The sequence below is a fragment of the Macaca thibetana genome, chromosome 7 (genome assembly GCF_024542745.1).
Source record: "Macaca thibetana thibetana isolate TM-01 chromosome 7, ASM2454274v1, whole genome shotgun sequence".
NCBI lineage: Eukaryota > Metazoa > Chordata > Mammalia > Primates > Cercopithecidae > Macaca > Macaca thibetana.
Window position 1 is genome coordinate 118,169,907 of NC_065584.1, and position 22,993 is coordinate 118,192,899.

At 42.7% G+C, this 22,993-nt stretch overlaps 1 protein-coding gene across 1 annotated transcript in view; it reads left to right on the plus strand.

Moving 5' to 3' along the window:
• Window positions 1-22,993, plus strand: part of RYR3 (ryanodine receptor 3) — a 566,751-nt gene that overhangs the window by 449,902 nt on the left and 93,856 nt on the right. Inside the window, exons 58-64 of the mRNA XM_050797588.1 lie at window positions 3,747-3,862; window positions 4,999-5,066; window positions 6,070-6,191; window positions 16,106-16,155; window positions 16,560-16,620; window positions 19,405-19,643; window positions 21,013-21,094. Of these exons, the coding sequence (XP_050653545.1) occupies window positions 3,747-3,862; window positions 4,999-5,066; window positions 6,070-6,191; window positions 16,106-16,155; window positions 16,560-16,620; window positions 19,405-19,643; window positions 21,013-21,094 (738 nt within the window). The remainder of the gene's footprint in view (window positions 1-3,746; window positions 3,863-4,998; window positions 5,067-6,069; window positions 6,192-16,105; window positions 16,156-16,559; window positions 16,621-19,404; window positions 19,644-21,012; window positions 21,095-22,993) is intronic.

Below are 22,993 nucleotides of genomic sequence, written 5' to 3' on the forward strand. Positions count from 1 at the left end.
CCTTATATCCTGGATATTAGCCCTTTGTCAGATGGATAGATTGCAAAAATGTTCTCCCATTCTGTAGGTTGCCTCTTCACTCTGATAATAGTTACTTTTGCTCTGCAGAAGTTCTTTGGTTTAATTAGACCTCATTTGTCAATTTTGGCTTTGTTGCCATTGCTTTTGATATTTTAGTCTTGAAGTCTTTGCCCATGCCTATGTCCTGAATGGTATTGCCTAGGTTTTCTTCTAGGGTTTTTATGATTTTAGGTCTTATGTTTAAGTCTTTAATCCATCTTGAGTTAATTTCTGCATAAGGTGTAAGGAAGGGGTCCACTTTTAGTTTTCTGCATATGGGTAGCCAGTTTTCTCAACACCATTTATTAAATAGGAAATCCTTTCCCCATTGCTTATTTTTGTCAGGTTTGTCAAAGATCAGATGGTTGTAGATGTGTGACGTTATTTCTGAGGCCTCCATTCTATTCCTTTGGTCTATATATCTGTTTTGGTACCAGTACCATGCTGTTTTTGTTACTGTAGCCTTGTAGTATAGTTTGAAGTTAGGTAGCATGGTGGCTCCAGCTTTGTTCTTTTGGCATAGGATTGTCTTGGCTATACAGGCTCTTTTTTGGTTTCATACGAAATTTAAAGTAGTTTTTTCTAATTCTGTGAAGAAAGACAATGGTAGCTTGATGGGAATAGCATTAAATCTATAAATTACTTTGGGCAGTATGGCCATTTTCTCAATATCAATTCTTCCTATTCATGAGCATGGAATGTTTTTCCATTTGCTTGTGTCCTCTCTTATTTTGTTGAGCAGTGATTTGTAGTTCTCCTTGAAGAGGTCCTTCACATCCCTTGTAAGTTTTATTCCTAGGTATTTTACTCTCTTTGTAGCAATTGTGAATAGGAATTCACTCGTGATTTGGCTCTCTGTTTGTCTGTTATTGGTGTATAGGAATGCTTGTGATTTTTGCAAATTGATTTTTTATCCTGAGGCTTTGCTGAAGTTATCAACTTAAGGAGATTTTTGGGCTGAGTCGATGGGGTTTCTAAATATACAATCATGTCATCTGCAAACAGAGATAAATTGACTTCCTCTTTTCCTAATTGAATACCCTTTATTTCTTTCTCTGACCTGATTGCCCTGGCCAGAATTTCCAGTAATACATTGAATAAGAGTGGTGAGAGATGGCATCCTTGTCTTGTGCCTGTTTTCAAAGGGAATGCTTCGCGTTTTTGCCCATTGGCTATGGGTTTGTCATACATAGCTCTCATTTGATATCTTATTTGATATTGGCTGTGGGTTTGTCATAAATAGCTCTTATTATTTTGAGATATGTTCCATCAATACCTAGTTTATTGAGAGTTTTTAGCATGAAGGGTGATGAATTTTATTGAAGGCCTTTTCTGCGTCTATTGAGATAATCATGTGGTTTTGTCGTTGGTTCTGTTATGTGGAGGATTACGTAGTACCCTAGATATTTTTAAGATATCCTCCCTTATCTTTGACAGTTGTCTCACCCATACCTAATTCAAAAATTACATATTTGGAAGCTTGCAATTGCAGGTCTTTACAAAATATGCATCTTAGTTTTTATAGAATCAGCAGTTCTCTTCATACTTTTATTTTGTTTTATATGATATCTTATTAAATTACATAGTAATAATAGCAAGCATAACTGGCATAAACAGTCTTGGAACGAAGAGAATTGATTCTTACGAAGATACAACTTTACTGGAGAGATTGAATGCATCATGATGTCCTAAGATGTTTTATCTCAAACTTACATAAGTCAAAATCATCTAGATGAATGTTTTATATAGGATGGCGTTGGCTGCTCAAGTCTTAAAGTCAGACTGTTTTCTGCCTGGTCTAATGGTGCTGGTGGGCTGTGCTATGTAGGATTATGCTTACTGAGTTCTTTGTCAAATGAAAAGCCAGTGTTTTTATTCCGATATAGCCATTCTTCCTAAAAGAAACATTTGCTGAGCAAGCTGCTGTTTCTTCTAGTTTCCTACAGAATGTTTGCCATTGAATGGCAAAAATAAAAATAAAAATCTATACAAAACAATTCTATTGTATCTCATATGAAAAAAAATAACAAGACATATTTGCCATGTTGTCGAGCAGGGAAGGTCAGGCAGCAGGAGATAGCCTCCGGGGAAGCATTCGAGATAGACTCCCGTCGTCATTTTAATCCTGTTCTTAACACCAAGATGAATCTGTGGTGTGATTTGCTGATAAATAGCTTGCTCACAGAAATGAAAAATTCCCATTTACTGTAATGATAAAGGAAGTCAAGGAAATAGGAGGAAATCAAGAAGAAAGATAATTGAATTCAGCAAACATATCCGAACCAGTTGTCTACCACGTGCCAGACCCTGTGGTAGGAATTTGGATGCACAGGTGATCAAGCGAGGTCCCTGTAGCCAAGGAGAAATCCTGGCTTCCCCGCTCTCCTGCTCAGACCCGTTCTGTCTTCGGCTTCCCCATCACTCCACGGCAAACCATTCTTCTACCTTCTCAAGCAAACAACCTTGACTCCTCTTTTTCTCCCAATCTACATCCAATCCTTCAGGAAATCCTGCCAGTTTTACCTTTAAAATATACCCAGAGGCTGGGCGTGGTGGCTCACGCCCATAATCCCAGCACTTTGGGAGGCCGAGGCAAGTGGATCACCTGAGGTCAGGAGTTCAAGACCAGCCTGGCCAAGATGGTGAAACACCGTCTCTACTAAAAATACAAAAAATTAGCCAGGCATGATGGCACATGCCTGTAATCTCAGCTACTCGGGAGGCTGAGGCAGACAATTGCTTGAACCCGGGAGACGGAGGTTGCAGTGAGCCGAGATCATGTCACTGCACTCCAGCCTGGGCGACAGAGTGAGACTGCATCTCAAAAATAAAATACCCAGAATTTGACCACTTCTCACCCACTTCATGCTGTCCTCATCCTCCTGCCTGTGTTCTCTGCTTCTGTACTTGCCTCACCACGATGGTCAATTTTAAACACAGCAACCAGAGTGATCCTGTTATGATGCAAGTCGTATCATGTCACTTCTCTATTCACAACTTCTAATAGCTTCCCTTCTCACTCAGAGCAAAAGCAAAATTCTAAGGATGGCCTATAGGGACGTACGTGATTGTCCCCACTTCCTACCCCATACCCCTCTAACCTTCAACACAACATGCGTTCTCCTGCCTCAGGACCTTTGCACCGTCTCTTTGCCCCGCGTTGAGAACTCTTTCTCCAGATGTCCATATGGCTCACCTCCTCATCTTCTTCAAGCCTTTAATGCAGCATCAGTCTCCAAGTGAGACCAAGCCTGACTACCCTATTTAACACTTCAGTCCGTAAACCCTCACTCCCCCAGTTCTGGACTTTTTCATTCTGCTTTAATTTTTCTTTTACTCACAAAATGTGTTAACTTCTAAGATTCCATCTAATTTGTATTTTGTTTTTGTCTGTTTACAGCTAGCATGTAAATTCTTTCCATAAAAGCAGAGATTTTTTGCTTTCCCCTCAGACATCCCCAGCTCAGTACTCATTGTATGCATGATAAAGGTCTTTCTGAAAAATCTGTGCTCACACAGGCAGGTTCCAAGTGACAGGGGAAATCAGTCAAATGATGAGTCATGTCACTACGCCAGAATAACCACTAGCATTTGGAAATTAAATTTAACACTGGTAGGACTGGTGGTGCACCTGAGTGACATGGTTGTGTCTGTTACTTCCTGGGGTCTGTCCATGTCCAACGCAGGGGTATGAAGGATATGGAGCTCGATGCCTCCTCCATGGAAAAGAGGTTTGCCTATAAGTTCTTGAAGAAGATCCTGAAATACGTTGATTCGGCACAAGAATTTATTGCCCATTTAGGTAAGTATCATTATGAAATATCCCAAAAGAATTCAGTATTCTTTTATCAAGAAATAATCCTTTCAGACTGTAACTTTTTATGATTGATTTAGATGCATGATTTTAGGGGGAAAACAGTGGCTGAGATTTTCCCCCCACTTTAAAAAAAATAAATCCAGCCGGGCGCAGTGGCTCACACCTGTAATCCCAGCACTTTGGGAGGCCGAGGCGGGAGGATCACGAGGTCAAAAGATGGAGACCGTCCTGGCCAACATAGTGAAACCCCATCTCTACTAAAAATACAAAAAAATTAGCTGAGCGTGGTGGTGTGTGCCTGTAGTCGCAGCTACTCGGGAGGCTGAGGCAGGAGAATCACTTGAACCCAGGAGGCAAAGGTTGCAGTGAGCCAAGATCGCGCCACTGCACTACAGCCTGGTGACAGAGTAAGATTCTATCTCAAAAAAAAAAAAAAAGAAAAAAAAAACCTCCTTAGTTTTTTTAGTGGAGTGATTGAACCTTTTGTCATTTTTTCACTCAACTTATCCTATTTTAAGTTTCCTGTTGTCTTGCTTTATGACTGTGGACATATGACTCAACCTCTCTGAAGCTGCTCTCTTTTTTTTTTTTTTTTTTTTCCTGAGATGGAGTTTTGCTCTTGTTGCCCAGACTGGAGTGCAGTGGCACAGTCTCGGCTCACAGCAACTTCTGCCTCCCGGGTGCAAGCAATTCTTCTGCCTCAGCCTCCCAAGCAGCTGGGATTACAGGTGCCTGCCACCACACCTGCCTGGCTAATTTTTGTATTTTTAGTAGAGATGGGGTTTTACCATGTTGTCCAGGCTGGTGTCGAACTCCTGACCTTAAGTGGTCCACCTGCTTCAGCCTCCCAAAGTGTTGGGATTACAGGTGTGAGCCATCACACCCAGGCTTGAAGCTGCTTTCTGATTGTTAAAGTAGACAAAAGGGTAGTGAAACAGCTTAAAGAATTGACACAAGAAATAAGTAACCAGCACAGTTGTAAAGTACGTTGTAAAATATATTTTGTGAAATCAGATAGCCTTTTTTAATAGCCTTTAGGAAAGCGGCTCTGTTTCTAAAATGTTGTGACCGATTTGTACTTTGTAACTCTGGTCAACTCTGTGTTACCTGTGTCTTTGTAGAAGCCATTGTCAGCAGTGGGAAAACTGAAAAGTCTCCTCATGACCAGGAGATCAAATTCTTTGCCAAAGTAAGTGGCCCTGCACTTAATCAAGTTACTTTCTTCTTAGGATCTCTACTATTTAGGAAACAGGTTAAGCGGATCCAATGAAGATATCTAAAACTCCAGTGGCTTCAGTGAGGTGCATGTATATTTCTCTGTTGTTTGACAGTCCCAAGGGAGGCTGGCAGTCCAAAGGGGTATGCAGCCTACCTAGCCCCACACCATCAGCCAGGAATCCAGGTTCTTCCTGTCTTGGCTACTCCACCATCTCCAGAAGTGTGGCCTGTGTGCGTGGTTCAACAGGCTCACCTGCACGGCATCTGTGGGAAAGGGAAAAGGAGAAGGGAAGGCAAGCTGTTGCTTTTTAAAAGTTCTATCCCAATGGCTAGAACTTGTCATCTCTCACCTTACTGACCCCTCGAATGCCAAGGAAAAGTTCAGGGACCAGGAAAAGGCACAGGACCTGTTTAAGTTCCATTCGAGCTTCATCTAGCTGCAAGGGAGACTGGGTGATACATTTTCTACCTGGGTGGCTCTATACCCAGCTAAAACACGGTGGGATTCTGTTGCCAAAAGGAAGAAGGGGAGAATGAATTTGGGTGCTAGTTAGCAGTCTCTTCCATACAGCCCTACTCAGAGGACTAAAGGCACAGAAGGGCTTGAGTTGCCTTGCTCTGAGAAGCAGACAGAATGCTTGAGGCTAGTGGCACTAAGCCATGCCTCTTGGATGTAGTGCTCAATAAGCCCTATCTGAGTGCACCTGTCCCATAGGACTCCTCTGCAAATGCGCACACATTTCTTTGGGCCCTTAGTCCATGACTGTCTCCTTTTACATACCCCCAAGGACTCTGGTTTGAGGCATAGAAAAGGAAAATGTGATGGAAACTGGGACCAAAGGGGTAGAATTTCCTGGAAATCACAGGACGAGGGTTCAGAGGCTTTTCACTCACTGAAAATAAACACTTTTAAATGAACCAAATGAAGAGTTATGGATAGCTTCCTAGAAGTTGATTTGTGGTGGGTTTTCCAGGTTCTCCTCCCGCTGGTTGACCAGTACTTCACCAATCATCGCCTCTACTTCTTGTCATCCCCTCTGAAGCCCCTTAGCAGCAGCGGATACGCCTCTCATAAGGAGAAAGAAATGGTGGCCAGGTGAGTCTCCAAGATACAGAGAAGGTTATGGTGCTGATTACAATTGACTTAAAATGCCAGGTTCCTGTGGACTACAAAGTGAGTCTGTTGGAGAAACGAAACAGGCTGATGTCTTGGTTTGTCATCTTGGTTTTGAAAGAAACTATATTCATACAAATCTGAATTATTTCAGCAACTACATGAGGTATATTATGTGGGAATACCTGTGGGGCTTGGGAAAGATTTATATACTTAAATCAACATTGGGACAGAGTTTAAGATGGCCGAATAGGAACAGCTCTGGTCTGCAGCTCCCAGTGAGACCAGCACAGAAGGAGAGTGATTTCTGCTTTTCCAACTGAGGTACCCAGTTCATTTCATTGGGACTGGTTAGATAGTGGGTGCAGCCCACATAAGGCAAGCCGAAGCAGGGTGGGGCGTCGCCTCACCCAGGAAGTGCATGGGTCGGGGAACTCCCTCCCCTAGCCAAGGGGAAGCCATGAGGGACTGTGCCATGACGAACAGTGCATTTCGGCCCAGATACTACGCTTTTCCCATGGTCTTTGCAACCTGCAGACCAGGAGATTCCCTCAGGTGCCTATATCACCAGGGCCCTGGGTTTCAAGCACAAAACTGGGCAGTCATTTGGGCAGACACCCAGCTGGCTGCAGTTTTTTTTTCATACCCCAGTGGTGCCTGGAATGCTGATGAGACAGAACTGTTCACTCCCCTGGAAAGGGGGTGAAGCCAGAAAGCCAAGTGGACTTGCTCAGCGGATCCCACACCCACGGAACCCAACAAGCTAAGATCCACTGGCTTGAAATTCTTGCTGCCAGCACAACAGTCTGAAGTCGACCTGGGACACTCGAGCTTGACTAGGGGAGAGGCGTCCACCATTACTGAGACTTGAGTAGGCCGTTTTCCCCTCACAGTGTAAACAAAGCCACCAGGAAGTTCTAACTGGGTGCGGAACACACCACAGCAGGGCAAAGCTGCTGTAGCCAGACTGCCTTTCTAGATTTCTCCTCTCTGGGCAGGGCATCACTGAAAGAAAGGCAGCAACCCCAATCAGGGGTTTATAGATAAAACTCCCACATCCCTGGGACAGAGCACCTGGGGGAAGGGGCAGCTGTGGGTGCAGCCTCAGCAGACTTAAAAGTTCCTGCCTGCTGGCTCTGAACATAGCAGAGGATCTCCCAGCACAGCACTCGAGCTCTGCTAAGGGACAGACTGCCTCCTCAAGTGTGTCCCTGAGCCTCATGCCCCGTGATGGGAGACACTTCCCAGCAGGGGTCAACAGATACCTCATAGAGGAGAGCTCCAGCTGGCATCCATCAGGTGCCCCTATGGGACAAAGCTTCCAGAGGAAGGAGCAGGCCGCAATATTTGCTGTTCTGCAGCCTCTGCTGGTGATACCCAGGCAAACAGAGTCTGGAGTGAACCTCCAGCAAACTCCAGCAGACCTGCAGCAGAGAGGCCTGACTGTTAGAAGGAAAACTAACAAATAGAAAGCAATAGCATCAACATCAACAAAAAGGACATCCATTCATAAGCTCCATCCAAAGGTCACCAACATCAAAGACCAAAGGTAGATAAATCCACGAAGATGAGGAAAAACCAGCACAGAAAAAGCTGAAAATCCCAGAAACCAGAATGCCTCTTCTCCTCCAAAGGATCACAACCCCTCACGAGCAAGTGAACAAAATTGGACAGAGAATGAGTTTGACAAATTGACAGAAGTAGGCTTCAGAGGATGGGTAATAACAAACTCCTTCAGCCTGAAGGAGTATGTTCTAACCCAATGCAAGGAAGCTAAGAACTTGATAAAAAGAGGAATTGCTAACTAGAATAACCAGTTTAGAGAAGAACATAAATGACCTGATGGAGCTGAAAATCACAGCACGAGAACTCAGTGAAGCATACACAAGTATCAATATCTGAATCAATCAAGCTGAAGAAAGGATATCAGAGATTGAAGATCAACTGAATGAAATAAAGCATAAAGACAGGATTGGAGAAAAAAAAAAGAATGAAAAGGAATGAACAAGGCCTCCAAGAAATATGGGACTATGTGAAAAGACCAAATCTACGTTTGATTGGTGTACCTGAAAGTGACAGGGAGAATGGAACCAAGTTGGAAAACACTCTTCAGGATATCATTCAGAACTTCCGCAACCTAGCAAGGCAGGCCAACATTCAAATTCAGGAAATACAGAGAACACCACAAAGATCCTCCTCAAGAAGAGCAACCCAAGACACATAATCATCAGATTCACCAAGGTTGAAATGAAGGAAAAAATGTTAAGGACAGCCAGAGAGAAAGGTTGGGTTACCCACAAAGGGAAGCCCATCAGACTAATAGCAGATCTCTCTGCAGAAACTGTACAAGCCAGAAGAGGGTGGGGCCAATATTCAACATTCTTAAAAGAATTTTCAACCCAGAATTTCATATCCAGCCAAACTAAGCTTCATAACTAAAGGAGAAATAAAATCTTTCACAGACAAGCAAATGCTGAGGTATTTTGTCACCACCAGGCCTGCCTTACAAGAGCTCCTGAAGGAAGCACTAAACATGGAAAGGAAAAACCAGTACCAGCCACTGCAAAAACATACCAAAATATAAAGACCATAGACACCATGAAGAAACTGCATCAACTGATGGGCAAAATAACCAGCTAGCATCATAATGACAGGATCAAATTTACACATAACAATATTAACCTTAAATGTAAATGGGCTAAATGGCCCAATTAAAAGACACAGACTGGCAAATCGGATAAAGAGTCAAGACCCATCAGTGTGCTGTACTCAGGAGACCCATCTCACATGCAAAGACATACATAGGCTCAAAATAAAGGGATGGAGGAATATTTACCAAGCAAATGGAAAGCAAAAAAAAGCAGGGATTGCAATCCTAGTCTCTGATAAAACAGACTTTAAACCAACAAAGATTAAAAAAAAAAAAAAAAAAAAAAAAAAAAAACAAAGGGCATTACATAATGGTAAACAGATCAATGCAACATGAAGAGCTGACTGTCTTGAATGCATATGCATTCAGATTCATAAAGTAAGTTCTTAGAGACCTACAAAGAGACTTAGACTTCCACACAACAATAGTGGGAGACTTTAACACCCCACTGTCAATATTAGACCAAGAAGACAAAATTAACAAGAATATTCAGGACATGAACTAAGCTCTGGATCAAGTGGACTTAATAGACATCTACAGAATGCTCTGTTTGCAGGTAACACGATCCTATACTTAGGAAATGCCATCGACTCAGCCCAAAACCTCCTTAAGCTTGTGAGTAACTTCAGCAAAGTCTCAGGATACAAAATCAATGTGAAAAAATTAAAAGCATTCTTATACACCAATAATAGACAAACAAAGAGCCAAATCATGGGTGAACTCCCATTCACAATTGCATTTATTCTCACAAAGAGAACAAAAGACCAAGGAATACAACTTACAAGGGATGTGAAGGACTTCTTCAAGGAGAACTACAAACCACTGCCCAAGAAAATAAAAGAGGACACAAATGAGTGGAAAAAGATTTCATGCTCATGGATAGGAAGAATCAGTATCGTGAAGATGGCCATACTGCCCAAAGTAATTTATATATTCAGTGCTATTCCCATCAAGCTCCCATTGTCTTCACAGAATTAGAAAAAACTACTTTAAACCTCATATGGAACCAAAAAACAGCCCGTATAGCCAAGACAGTCCTAAGCCAAAAGAACAAAGCTGGAGCCATCAAGCTACCTAACTTCAAACCAGTTTGAGACCAGCCTGGCCAACAGGATAAAACCCCGTCTCTACTAAAAATACAAGGCTACAGTAGCAAAAACAGCATGGTACTGGTACCAAAACAGATATATAGACCAAAGGAACAGAACGGAGACTTCAGAAATAACGCCACACATCTACAACCATCTGATCTTTGACAAACCTGACAAAAACAAGCAATGGGGAAAGGATTCCCTATTTAATAAATGGTGTTGAGAAAACTGGCTACCCATATGCAGAAAACTAAAAGTGGACCCCTTCCTTACACCTTATGCAGAAATTAACTCAAGATGGATTAAAGACTTAAACATAAGACTTAAAACCATAAAAACCCTAGAAGAAAACCTAGGCAATACCATTCAGGACATAGGCATGGGCAAAGACTTCATGAGTAAAACACCGAAAACAATGGCTACAATAGCCAAAATTGGCAAATGGGGTCTAAACTAAAGAGCTTCTCCACAGCAAAAGAAACTATCATCAGAGTGAACAGGCAGCCTACAGAATGGGAGAACATTTTTGCAATCTATCCATCTGACAAAGGGCTAATATCCAGAATCTACAAGGAACTTAAACAAATTTACAAGAAAAAAACAACCCCATCAAAAAGGGGGTGAAGGATATGAACAGACACTTTTCAAAAGAATGCATTTATGCAGCCAACAAACATATGAAAAAAGCTCATCATCACTGATCATTAGAGGGATGGAAATCAAAGCCACAATGAGATACCATCTCATACCAGTTAGAATGGCAATAATTAAAACGTCAGGAAGCCAGGCACGGTGGCTCATGCCTGTAATCCCAGCGCTTTGGGGAGGCCAAGGCAGGCAGATCACGAGGTCAGGATGTTGAGACTATCCTGGCCAACATGATAAAACCCCATCTCTACTAAAGATACAAAAAATTAGCCAGGCATGGTGGCACATGCCTATAATCTCAGCTACTTGGGAGACTGAGGCAGGAAAATCGCTTGAACCTAGGAGGTGGAGGTTGCAGTGAGCCAAGATCGCACCATTGCACTCCAGCCTGAGTGACAGAGCGAGACTCCGTCAAAAAAATAAAAATAAAAAAGAGGAAACAGCAAATGCTGGAGAGGATGTGGAAAAGTAAGAATGCTTTTACCCTGTTGGTGGGAGTGTAAATTAGTTCAACCATTGTGGAAGACAGTGTGGTGATTTCTTAAGGATCTAGAACCAGAAATACCATTTGACCCAGCAATCCCATTACTGGGTATATACCCAAAGGATTATAATCATTCTACTATAAAGACACATGCACACGTACGTTTATTGAGGCACTGTTCACAATAGCGAAGACTTGGAACAAACCAAAATGTCCATCAATGATAGACTAGATAAAGAAGATGTGGCACATACACACCATGGAATACTATGCAGCCATAAAAAGAATGAGTTCATGTTCTTTGCAGAGACATGGATGAAGCTGGAAACCATCATTCTCAGCAAACTGTCACAAGATCAGAAAACCAAACACCACATGTTCTCACTCATAAGTGGGAGTTGAACAATGAGAATACATGGAGACAGGGAGGGGAACATCACAAACCGGGGCCTGTCGGGGGGTGGGAGGCAAGTGGAGGGATAGCATTAGGAGAAATACCTAATGTAGATGACAGGCTGATGGGTGCAGCAAACCACCATGGCACGTGTATACCTATGTAACAAACCTGTACATTCTGCACATGTATCCCAGAACTTAAAGTATAATTTAAAAAAAACAAAAACAAAAAAACAACAGCTGTCCTGAGACAACATTGAGAAGAAGGCAAAGATCATTCTGAAGCTTGGGAAAAGTGGACACATAACATTGAGAATAAACAGCTGGACATTGCTTTCAATCCCATGCTTATCGAACTCTATAAGATTAAAACTTTTAAAAAGACTCAGATCGCCTGGGCACAGTGGCTCATGCCTGTAATCCCAGCACTTTGGGAGGCCAAGGCAGGTGGATCACAAGGTCAGGAGTTCGAGACTCCTGACCAACATGGTGAAACCCCGTCTATACTAAAAAATACAAAAATTAGCCTGGCGTGGTGCCACATGCCTGTAATCCCAGCTGATCAGGAGTCTAAGGCAGGAGAATTGCTTGAACCTGGGAGACAGAGGTTGCAGCGAGCCAAGATCATGCCACCGCACTCCAGCCTGGGTGACAGAGCGAGACTTTGTCTCAAAAAAAAAAAAAAAAAAAAAAATCATACAAGTCCTGGTATGGGTGAGATGAAATTTGCAGTCTAAAGCAACATAATTCAGTTTAAATTCCTAATAGGAAAAAAAAATTTTTCATCAAAAGCACCAGCCTTGCTACTCATTCCACTAGGCTAACATGTAGATACATTAACAGAAATAAGAAAAGAGGGCATCTGTCATGATTGGGCTAAAAGATAGATTCTGCTATGCCTCAGGTTCTCTCTGTATTTTATTAAAGAAAGACAGGAATGGGCTAGACTTTTAAGTAGCAAAAAGCTAAGACCCTAACGAAAATAGTTAGGAGGCCAGACGCAGTGGCTCATGCCTGTAATCCCAGCACTTTGGGAGGCCGAGGCAGGCGGATCACCTGAGGTCAGGAGTTTGAGACCAGCCTGGCCAACATGATAAAACCCCGTCTCTACTAAAAATACAAAAATTAGCCAGGCATGATGGCACACATCTCTAATCCCAGCTACTCAGGAGGCTGAGGCAGGAGAATCACTTGAACCCGGGAGGTGGAGGTTGCAGTGAGCCAAGATGGCACCACTGTGCTCCAGCCTTGCCAATGGAGTGAGACTCCATCTCAAAAAAAAAAAAAAAAAAAAAAAAAAAAAAAAAAAAAAAAAAGAAAAAGAAAATAGTCTAAAGATGCTTTCCCTGGCATCCAGTGAACAGTGTACATTATAGGGCCCAGCCTTTAAATATCACCATCTCGGGGAGGATAATCAACTTCGAGATTTAGCTAACTTTTATGAAACACTTAGCATAACTGAACATTGAGTACAGTTTTTCATATAAGAGTTATTGCCCATTTGTATAAAACTCATTGTGAAACGTCACGATGTTTGAAATGCTGAGACCTGCCTGTGTAGTATGATCTCCATTTTCCAGATGAAGAAATTGAAGTTCAGTTGCATTGACTCCACTGTCCAAAGTGACTCTTCTAAGTTAGGACAAGAATAAAAATGCATTCCTGGCCGGGCGCTGTGGCTCATGCTTGTAATCCCGGCATCTGGGGAGGCTGAGGCGGGTGGATCACTTGAGGTCAGGAGTTTGAGACTAGCCTGGCCAACGTGGCAAAACCCCATCTCTACTAAAAATACAAAAAAATTAGCTGGGTGTGGTGGCGTGCACCTCTAGTCCCAGCTACTCTGGAGGCTGAGGCAGGAGAATCGCTTGAACCCAGGAGGCAGAGGTTGCAGTGAGCCGAGATGGCGCCATTGTACTGCAGCCTGGCCAACAGATGAGTCTCCATCTCAAAAAAAAAAAAAGAAAAGAAAAAACCAGTCCTCTCTATCACATCAAGTATGATTTATTCTACACCATAATTACTTACTCTAAGACAGGAGAAGCCCCATGCTGTCAACACAACATACTCTTAAAATCAGGTGCTGACCGAAGATGACCTCCTAAACATTTGCAGGATGCAGCAGTGTTTCTTGTAAGAAGCTAGGGAAACAGTGGGTAAAGTGAGATATTCAGATAATCCAACAGAGAGCAGGTGTGTCTGTTTACCTGTTTTTCTTAAATTATTAATTCATGGAAATGTAACATTTGTTCAACCAGGCACCATTTGTCACGGCTGGAATACAACCTGGAGCTGATCAGCCTTGCAAATAGCTCTGAAATCCGTCAGTGGGCTTTCTGCCCTCCCACAGAATCAGTCGTGTTTGCACTGAATGTGTCTGCATTGCCAGACTCCTCTTTGCAGCCTTCGTCCTTGCCCCACCTCCTCTGCATCTGCAGCCCTTTGCCCATGGGTCTCAGACTCTCCCTGAGATTCCTTTCACTCATTGTCTTCAAACTCTGAGATGGAGGAGGGGCTCTTGGCTAAGGACAGTGCTTCCAGTTAAATCCCGGGCTCCATAGGCAACAAGCAGTAGCCTTTGGAAATTTCAGATCCAGGCCTTGGCATGCCTGAGAAAGCACTTCTGACAATGAGGTTAGCCTTGTTAGTATCAAAATCAAACAACTCAAATATCTGCCTTTGTTAGAAAAACATTGTTTTGTGTTTATACAGAACATGTGTCCACTTTGAAGCATTTTCACCAGATATAACTGAGTTTACCTGCCCCTTATTCTGAAACTCAAGTCCTATGATGACTCTCGACAGTGAGAAAGTTAGCACACAGAACAGTTAAGGGGCTTCCCCAAAACAGCCCAGCTAATCACAGAGCTGCAGAGCCCACATTCCACAGGGTTAGCCCCTTGCCCCAGCTCCATGAGTTTGTATCAAACAAACTCTGAAAAAAACACCACGTCTCTGAAAAAAACACCATGGGAAAAGCAAAAGAGCAGCCCATATTTAATTTCACCCTAGATGGCTGCCAAATTTCTGGTAACTTATCGTGTGTTCTCTTAAGCTATAGGCCAGGGCTTCCCAACACTTTTCCACTGCAAAACCAAGTAACTAGCCGTGGGAACTTTTGTTGTGATTTTCCGGTAGGCAGCCCAGACAGACTCAGGGCATTTATTGAAAACCAGAGGTTTAGGCCGGGCGCGGTGGCTCACGCCTGTAATCCCAGCACTTTGGGAGGCCGAGGCGGGCGGATCACAAGGTCAGGAGATCGAGACCACGGTGAAACCCCGTCTCTACTAAAAATACAAAAAATTAGCCGGGCGCGGTTTGGGCGCCTGTAGTCCCAGCTACTCGGGAGGCTGAGGCAGGAGAATGGCGTGAACCCGGGAGGCGGAGCTTGCAGTGAGCCGAGATCGCGCCACTGCACTCCAGCCTGGGCTGGGCGACAGAGCGAGACTCCGTCTCAAAAAAAAAAAAAAAAAAAAAAAAAAAAAAAAAAAAAAAAAAGAAAACCAGAGGTGGGCAGGTTTTCATCCCCATCAACTCTCAGGATGCATTCCTTCCCCATTTGAGTTGTCCTGTGGAGCTTCTTACCCCATTCTTACCCTGAATGGGGTAAGAAGCTCCGCGACAAGTTATGAATCAGAAACTGGGAACGTGTCACCAGGGGACCCCATGGCCTAGACAGGTGGCTTTTCTCTCTTTCTCTTTTTTCCCTCGTTCTATTCCACTGCTTTCTGAAGCAACTGCAAAGTTCTTGTCGAGCCATGCCAGTGTCAGCAATGTCAGTTCTGAGCAATCTTCCCAAGAGCTTCAGCAACAGAGGTCAAAGGATGGCCACAGTGCCCCTAGAAGAGGTCCATTAGCAGCATGTTCAGAAACAGTGACGGGCTCCTTTCTAACATCACGAGGCCCTCGTTAGGCACTGTGGAAAGTCAAACAATGAGGCACAGCTGAAACTTCAGCGGTTCCACGTGCAAAATATGGGTGAAAGCATGAAGGAGAGTCAAAAAACACAAAAATATACAGCATGGCTTTCCTAGTTTCCAAGGGCCCAGTTGGAACAGTGACCTGGTCAGGCCTGGAGACTAACTGGAGATGACAGAGAATATACAGTTCTTAAAATGTTTTTGTTTAACACAATCTCACCTTGTACCTGAACCGTTAACACTTTCCAATCCCAACTTTCTGCCAACCTCCCAACTAAAACTTCACACCCTCAATGGAAGGCTACAAAATGGTTTGCAACCCATTGCAACAAGGGGAACATCATGCCTTTTTCCAGAGTCTTCATTTATCCCTGAATGTCACACAAATAAACATTTCAATACATGGTTCCCTATAGCAAAGGATACTTTGCACTGTGTCACTGCAAAATACTATAAATGTTTCAGAGGGATTGTGTTTAATAAAGATGGAGCTGCCTGCAAGGTACTTTTCATGATTCTCCAAGGCATTGTGAGCCACACATGTTCCTGAGTGTGGACCAGAGGATTCTTTGCTAGGAACGTAGTGCATCTTCCTAGAATGCCACTCTGTGCCCTCTGTTTCACAGTGTAAGGGACATTGGGGTGGGGGATACAAAGTATGAGTCCTTTCATCTCTGTGACTTTCTGAATTGTTTTCTTTTCTGCTTCAGCCTGTTCTGCAAACTTGCTGCCCTTGTTAGACACAGAATTTCCCTCTTTGGTAAGTGAAGTGTTGCTAAAGGCACCGCTCCTCCCTGTAATCATCCTGAACTTGTACTTTGCCTTTATTTGTGTCTTCCTCAGACCACCCAGGCCTTGGGACTAAGGTGTCACCTAAATTTGCCATAGAAAATTGATCTGAAGCGTGATAAATGACCTCTTTACCCTTTTAACTGCTCAGATTTTCCACACCAGTGAAAATTTTCATCTCTGCCTCTGACATCCATCATAAAGCAAAGGCTGTGTCAGGCTAGAAATGAATGCATTGTCTCTGAGCACAGGCCTAGCACTTTATGTGTTGGTAGTTAATGATGCTGGGCTGTGGTTTGTGCATGTGGAGAAGACTGCATTTGAAAGACAGGCTGAGTGGTTTGGGGGAATCACAGACGATATTTTTTATTCTAGGTAGTGATTCTACTACAATGGTGAGCTGTCTTCACATCTTAGCTCAGACACTTGACACAAGGTAAGTCTGCCCAGTTGTTCCCAATAGTTTCTCATGACTTCCTCTCTGACCCTGTCATCTCACTAATTTTACTGAAGAGAAGACAGATCACTGCTGCCAGGGTTTGGGAAGAGAGAGGAGACAAGGCAAAGACCCTAGAAGTTAGCACTCTCTTTTTCACAGTTCACATAACGAGAGTCACTGCCATGGCAGAGACAGAATGCTAAGGCCTGATCAGTTCTTGTCTTTCCTTCCTAAGAAGTTCATCTTTCAGAAGATAAAATATATAATGTGGCATAGCCCACTGGTGGGTGGTGAATCTACAAATGTTATGGGAAAGATGAACAACAGCCCTCTGAATTCAAAATGGCCAAGGAAGGAAATGCACAGAGATCTGACTTCCAAAGAATCAGAGACAAAGACGATCCCATGGCCTAGGAATTTGGGAAGAAGTGTTAAAAAAAAAAATACATAAGTTCTGGTAATAACACAAATGATGAGACTGAAAAAGAGAGATGCAGGCCTGGCGTGGTGGCTCACGCCTATAATCCCAGCACTTTGGGAGGCTGAGGCAGGCAGATCACTTGAGCTCAACAGTTGAAGACCAGCCTGAGCAACATGGTGAAACATCTTATCTACAGAAAATACGAAAATTAGCTAGGCATGGTGGTGCATGCCTGTAGTCCCAGCTACTTGGGTGGCTGAGGTGGGAGGATGGCTTGAGTCCAGGAGGTGTAGGTTGCAGTGAGCTGAGATAGCGCCACTACACTCCAGCCTAGATGACAGAGCCAGACCCTGTCTGGAAAAAAAAAAAAAAAAAAAAAAAAAAAAGCAGCAGTGGAAAGAACTGACAAGGAGCTTTCTTTAACGTGTCTGTTAAGAAGGGTCCTTGTCAGAGTCGGACACCATAGTTTCTGCCTGTAATAGAAGCTCTTCAGGAGGCTAAAGTGGAAGGATTGCTTGAACCTAGGAGTTCAAGACCAGCCTGAAGAATGTAGCGAGACCTAAGTAAGGAAGGAAGGGAGGAAGGGAGGGAGGGAGGGAGGGGAAAAGAAAGAAACATTTTTATCAAAGTTGGGAGGAGGACACACCTCCTAAGACCCTATGCAAAAGAGGTTACCAGCCCAAAGGAGTGGGACACTAAAAGAGTGTCCCAAAGATGAAAATCCTTGATGAATTGAGAATGGCTATGAAAAAGGAGGGGAGTAAGGACTATTAAAGGGATGAGAAATCTTTAAGAAACTTGGGAAAAGTCTTGAGAGAGTCCAGTGTTTGTTTGTTTGTTTGTTTGTTTTGTTTTAAATGACGATCAGTTGCAGGTTGGTGTATTGAGTAATTATTCCTAACAAAACTTGGGACTAGAAAGTTAGGAAGGGCCAGATGCAGTGGCACATGCCTGTAATCCCAGCACTTTGAGAGGCAGAGGTGGGGGGATCGCTTTAGGCCAGGAGTTAAAGACCAGTCTGGGCAACATAGACCCCCATCTCTACAAAAAATTTTAAAAATTAGCCAGACATGGTGGCACATGCCTGTGATCCCAGCTACTCGGGAGGCTGAGGTGAGAGGATCGCTGAGCATGGGAGTCTCCCATGAGAGGTCACTGCACTCCAGCCTGTGCAACAGAGTGAGACCCCATCTCAAAAAAAAAAGTTAGGAAGACAGCTCATGAATACTTATAGGACAAGAACAAGCCTCACTGACTTAATTTCTTTGTTTTTATTGTCTTGGATGAATTGAATGATTATCAGGAGAATGATGTAGATAAAAAGCATCTGTCTTTGAACCAAGTCTTTCATAATCTTCTGAATAAGATACAGAAATATAAAACTTATAGATGACTTGTAAGCTTTGTTCCAATTCTAAGTTTTATGAAATACTGTAGTTTTGATGGAAGATGTCAAATGTCCAGAGCTGATCATCATCCCTGTAGATCACATTTCAATGTTTTGTTTTGTATTTTCCAGAAGTGTGATTAAGCTGTTTACTTTAAAAGGGCTAGGTGTCTCTTTTCTCTTTCCTCATCCAATCTAGGACATTTCCTGCAAACTAACAGAAGTCTAAACTTCTGTTGACTTATTTCTTTGCTCTTTTTCTCTAAGAGGTCTCGCATCAGAAGAGTTTATGTTTCTAGCTAGCCTTTATAAAAGTTATTTAGCCAGGCTGGGTGCAGTGGCTTATGCCTGTAATCCCAGCACTTTGGGAGGCCAAGCCGGGTGGATCACCAGGTCAAGAGATGGACACCTTCCTGGCCAACATGGTGAAACCCCGTCTCTACTAAAAACACAAAAATTAGCCGGGTGCGGTGGCGGGCGCCTGTAATGCCAGCTACTCGGGAGGCTGAGGCAGAACAATTACTGGAGCCCGGGAGGTGGAGGTTGCAGTGAGCCGAGATCATACCACTGCACTCCAGCATGGTGACAGGGTAAAACTCGATGTCTCAAAAAAAAAAAAAAAAAAAAAAGTTGTTTATCCCACAACTTTTCTTAAAGCTCATTTCCCTGTTCTTTTAACTTTAGCCAGTTGCAACTTACTATAGATAATAGCAGGTGGCTTCATTCTAGATTGTTCTCTGCATTTCCTAAAGAGGTGAGCAGTATTTTCCTCAGATTGTCCAGTGGCTAGCCCCTCTGGGATTGTGTGATTCAGGTTTCTTCGTGGATGTTAACTGCTATCTCCCTTTCTCCTGACACAGTGTCATTGAGTGACAGGAGTGGCAAATGTCTGCCCAGGTGGCGCTGCCAGCCAGTTTCAAGAAGAGGGTTGGCCAAAAGTGCAGCTCTAGATTTGAACACTGTTTGCTTGCAGGACTGTCATGAAGTCGGGCTCCGAGCTGGTGAAGGCTGGGCTACGAGCGTTCTTTGAAAATGGTGCGGAAGACTTGGAGAAGACCTCAGAAAACCTGAAACTTGGGAAGTTCACCCATTCCCGGACGCAGATTCAAGGCGTTTCTCAGAATGTTAACTACACTACAGTGGCCCTGCTCCCCATCCTGACGTCCATCTTTGAGCACGTCGCTCAGCATCAGTTTGGAATGGATCTACTCTGTGAGTTCTACTGGTATTTGCCATGGATTTATGTGTGCGTGGCCCCAGATAGGAGGTGCAGGGCCCATTCACTTATGTTGACTTTGAGGGCAGAGCAGAGAGAGAATTATTGCATGACTTTTCCTTCTTAGATTTAAAAAAAAAAAAAAAATGGGGGAAAGTAGTAATAGACTCTTGGAATGGAAAGAAATTCCCTAACTTGAATATATAATATTTATCTTTTTCCACTTTTGTTCTGGACCAGAATTTCCCATCTGCTAGTCTAGCTCTCAGCTATTGTACTCTCGCTTCATTTGAAAGGTTATCTGAGTAATACAGTGGGAGATAGATTTGCTCCTGGGTTTTTGAGACATCATTTTTCTTATTAAGAAGCCTTAATTTATTCATTGGATACCAGGAGCAAAGGAAAAATGCTAACATTTCATTATCTGAGCTTTCAGAAGACTAAAGTTGGTTGGTTTTATTTTAGTTTGCATTAACACCATGTTTAGTGCCACCATTTCCAGCCCCCTGTGCAGATAATCTGCCACCAAACTTCAGCTTTACACTTTAAATGTTGGGACATGATTTAATTTGACCAGTTGTTGATAGCTAGGACTATGTCTTTTATATCCTTGAACAACTGAAAATCAATAATTTCTGTTGTGTGGGGGCTGGGAGAACATCTAAACTCATTATTTTGTGTCATAGAAATGATGCAATTCCTTAGCTGGAAAATAAAACATTAAATTATTTCTGAAAGTAGTCCCAGCCTTGGTATGAGCTCCAGACATGGCTAGGGATGTTTAGCCTGCAGATTCACAAGCAAAACATGCCCATCCCCTAGGAAACATGATACAGATCATGCTATTGAATTGCCTTTTGCCGAACACCCAGCAGAGAACTTGGGATAGGCAGACATGAGGGATTTTGCTCTGTCTCTAAGGAAAGTCTAGCAGTTTGACGTATCTTCCTGGGAAATGAGCAAAAGGCTCATTCAAGCTTCAGATTTTTTGCATTCTTCCTTCCCAAGGAAGGAAATATTGCACTGGATAAAATCTGGCTAAAATGTCTATCTCTGTTGGAAACAAACCAAATCGCATTATGGAAGGACCCATTGGTCAAGTAATTCCTTTCCCTGTGAAGCAATGTGGTCTTCATGGTAAGCCCCACAGAGGAACTGGGATTGCTCAGTGGAGGATTTTTCCTATCTTTTTTTTTTTCCCAGTCCAGCAATTAGCAAACTGGCATCTGGGTAGAAAAGGGATATGTTTGTTGAGAGAGAGAGGTTTTACTCTTGACTGATGCTCATGCATTTTTTTTTCCTCTTCATGGATCCTTTCTGTGTTCAGGATTGGTGCAAATCAATGACATTTCTTCTTTGTTTCAGTGGGTGATGTGCAGATTTCCTGCTACCACATACTGTGCAGCCTCTACTCCCTTGGGACAGGAAAGAACATTTATGTTGAAAGGTAATTAGTGAACGAAGAGGCTAACACTTTCAGGCGTAGCAAAATGTTACTTACAGTTTTTTAAACACTTAATGATATCATTTCAATGCAGCAAAACCAAAATGCTCACTGTTATAGAGTGGTGGTTTTGAGATTCTTACGGCAATATAAAGAAGTGCAATGATGAGGCTATTGAGATTGATGACTTCTGTGGAGATAGCTGGTGAATGTAGGTGGCTGCAGAAGCAATATAGCCAAGCTAAATCATGAGCTTGTAACCAAACTGTGTTGGAGATATGTCTGTTTCTTCAGAATCACAGCTCCTAAATAGCTTTCAGAGTGTCTGAGGTTAAAGTTTGCTGAGAAGCTCAAGGGACATGCGGCAGGTGCTTTAGTGTTTAATGAGTTTCTGTGTGCTACAACCCCGGACCTTTACCGGTCTTGGCTGTCAGATTTGCTATAGTTTTCAACAAGTGCACACTTTGGTATTAGCAATGCTAGTCAATCCTCTTGAGTCTAAGCAAGCTGATTGCAGAAGTGTGTGGGTTCCAGTTGGCCTCTCTAATCTGCCTGTCACAGCAGAGGCCCTCGGTGACCCCTCGCTTTTCAGCATCAAATACTTTGTGTTCTGTTGTTCTGTTTAATCCATGGGGAAGATCGGAAGGATAAACAGTATTAACAAAACTCTGGATCTTACTCTTATCCTTGGAAGATTTTTGTTTTCTTTCTTGCCTTTTCAAACAAGCAAACTGGAAAGAATTGAATCTGTGCTTAAAATTACTTAATCTAAAATCCTTCGGTATCTATTTTCCATGATGCTTTTATCAAACAAATCAGCGGTGAACCCTTGTCTCATGTCAAAACTTATATTTATTCAAATTGCAATTTCTCAATAAAGCCAAAAATAAAATAAAAGCCTTCAGCCCCTTCAAGAACTAAGGAACTAGTGACTTGAAGTCATGTACTGGAAACCAATAACTGTTGTAGAAATGTCTGTTTCTTCATAATCACGGCTTCTAAATAGCTTCCAGAATACAAGAAATTAGTTGAGGAACTAATGACTACATTTGTTTTTATTATGATTTTAAGTCTTTAACAGTTGTCAGGCTTTTCTTACTGTTTTACATAAAATATAGATAAATCTTTTATAATTTGGGATAGGAACTGGGCAGACAAAGTTTTATCCATATTTTATACCAAATCACAGAAAAATCAACAAAAAATTTTCTATTAATGCCAAATTCCACTTAAGGCAGATGTTTTTAGTTTATTTCTCCCACTGAGCATTTGTAAATACGTCCTCAGTATCTTTCTCATTCTCTCATTACATGTATACATTCACCCGTATGTCTGCACGGTTCTTTGTACAAGTTTTTATAAAGCTTATGCATTCTTCTCTTGAAAAAAAAGTCAAAGAAAAGTCAACTCTGATATGTCCGACCAGAAGAAGACTGCTTTCCATGTGACTTTCTCTCCTTCATTCATGCATTCATTCCAGGTTGATTGTGTAGCTGCAGCACCGTGAAAATTCTGTCTGTGCTTCGTACTCCCTGTTGGTAGAAGTCAAGGCTTGGAGAAGTCCCTAGGTTAAGGCTGTCCCTATTGCTTTTTTCTGTATTTTTTTTCCTAAATATTTTTCCCCCAAACTATGTTTCTCATCTGTTGGTTGGTTATTAGGTGCACTGCCAGTTCTCGAGAGTGGAGAGGATATGTGTGCTTGTGTGTTTTAAAATGGAGGAGAATGAACAGGAAGAAACAGCAGGCAGCTTCACCTCTGAGAAGCTGGCTCAGGACTAACTCTTTCTCCCTAAATCAGCCGTGTGTTTAGCCCTAGCAATGTACCAACGCTCAGCCTCTGATGTTCTCCCCCAACTAAAGTAAGCAACTGGCCCAGGTGAGAGGCTGATGAAACTCAGTGCA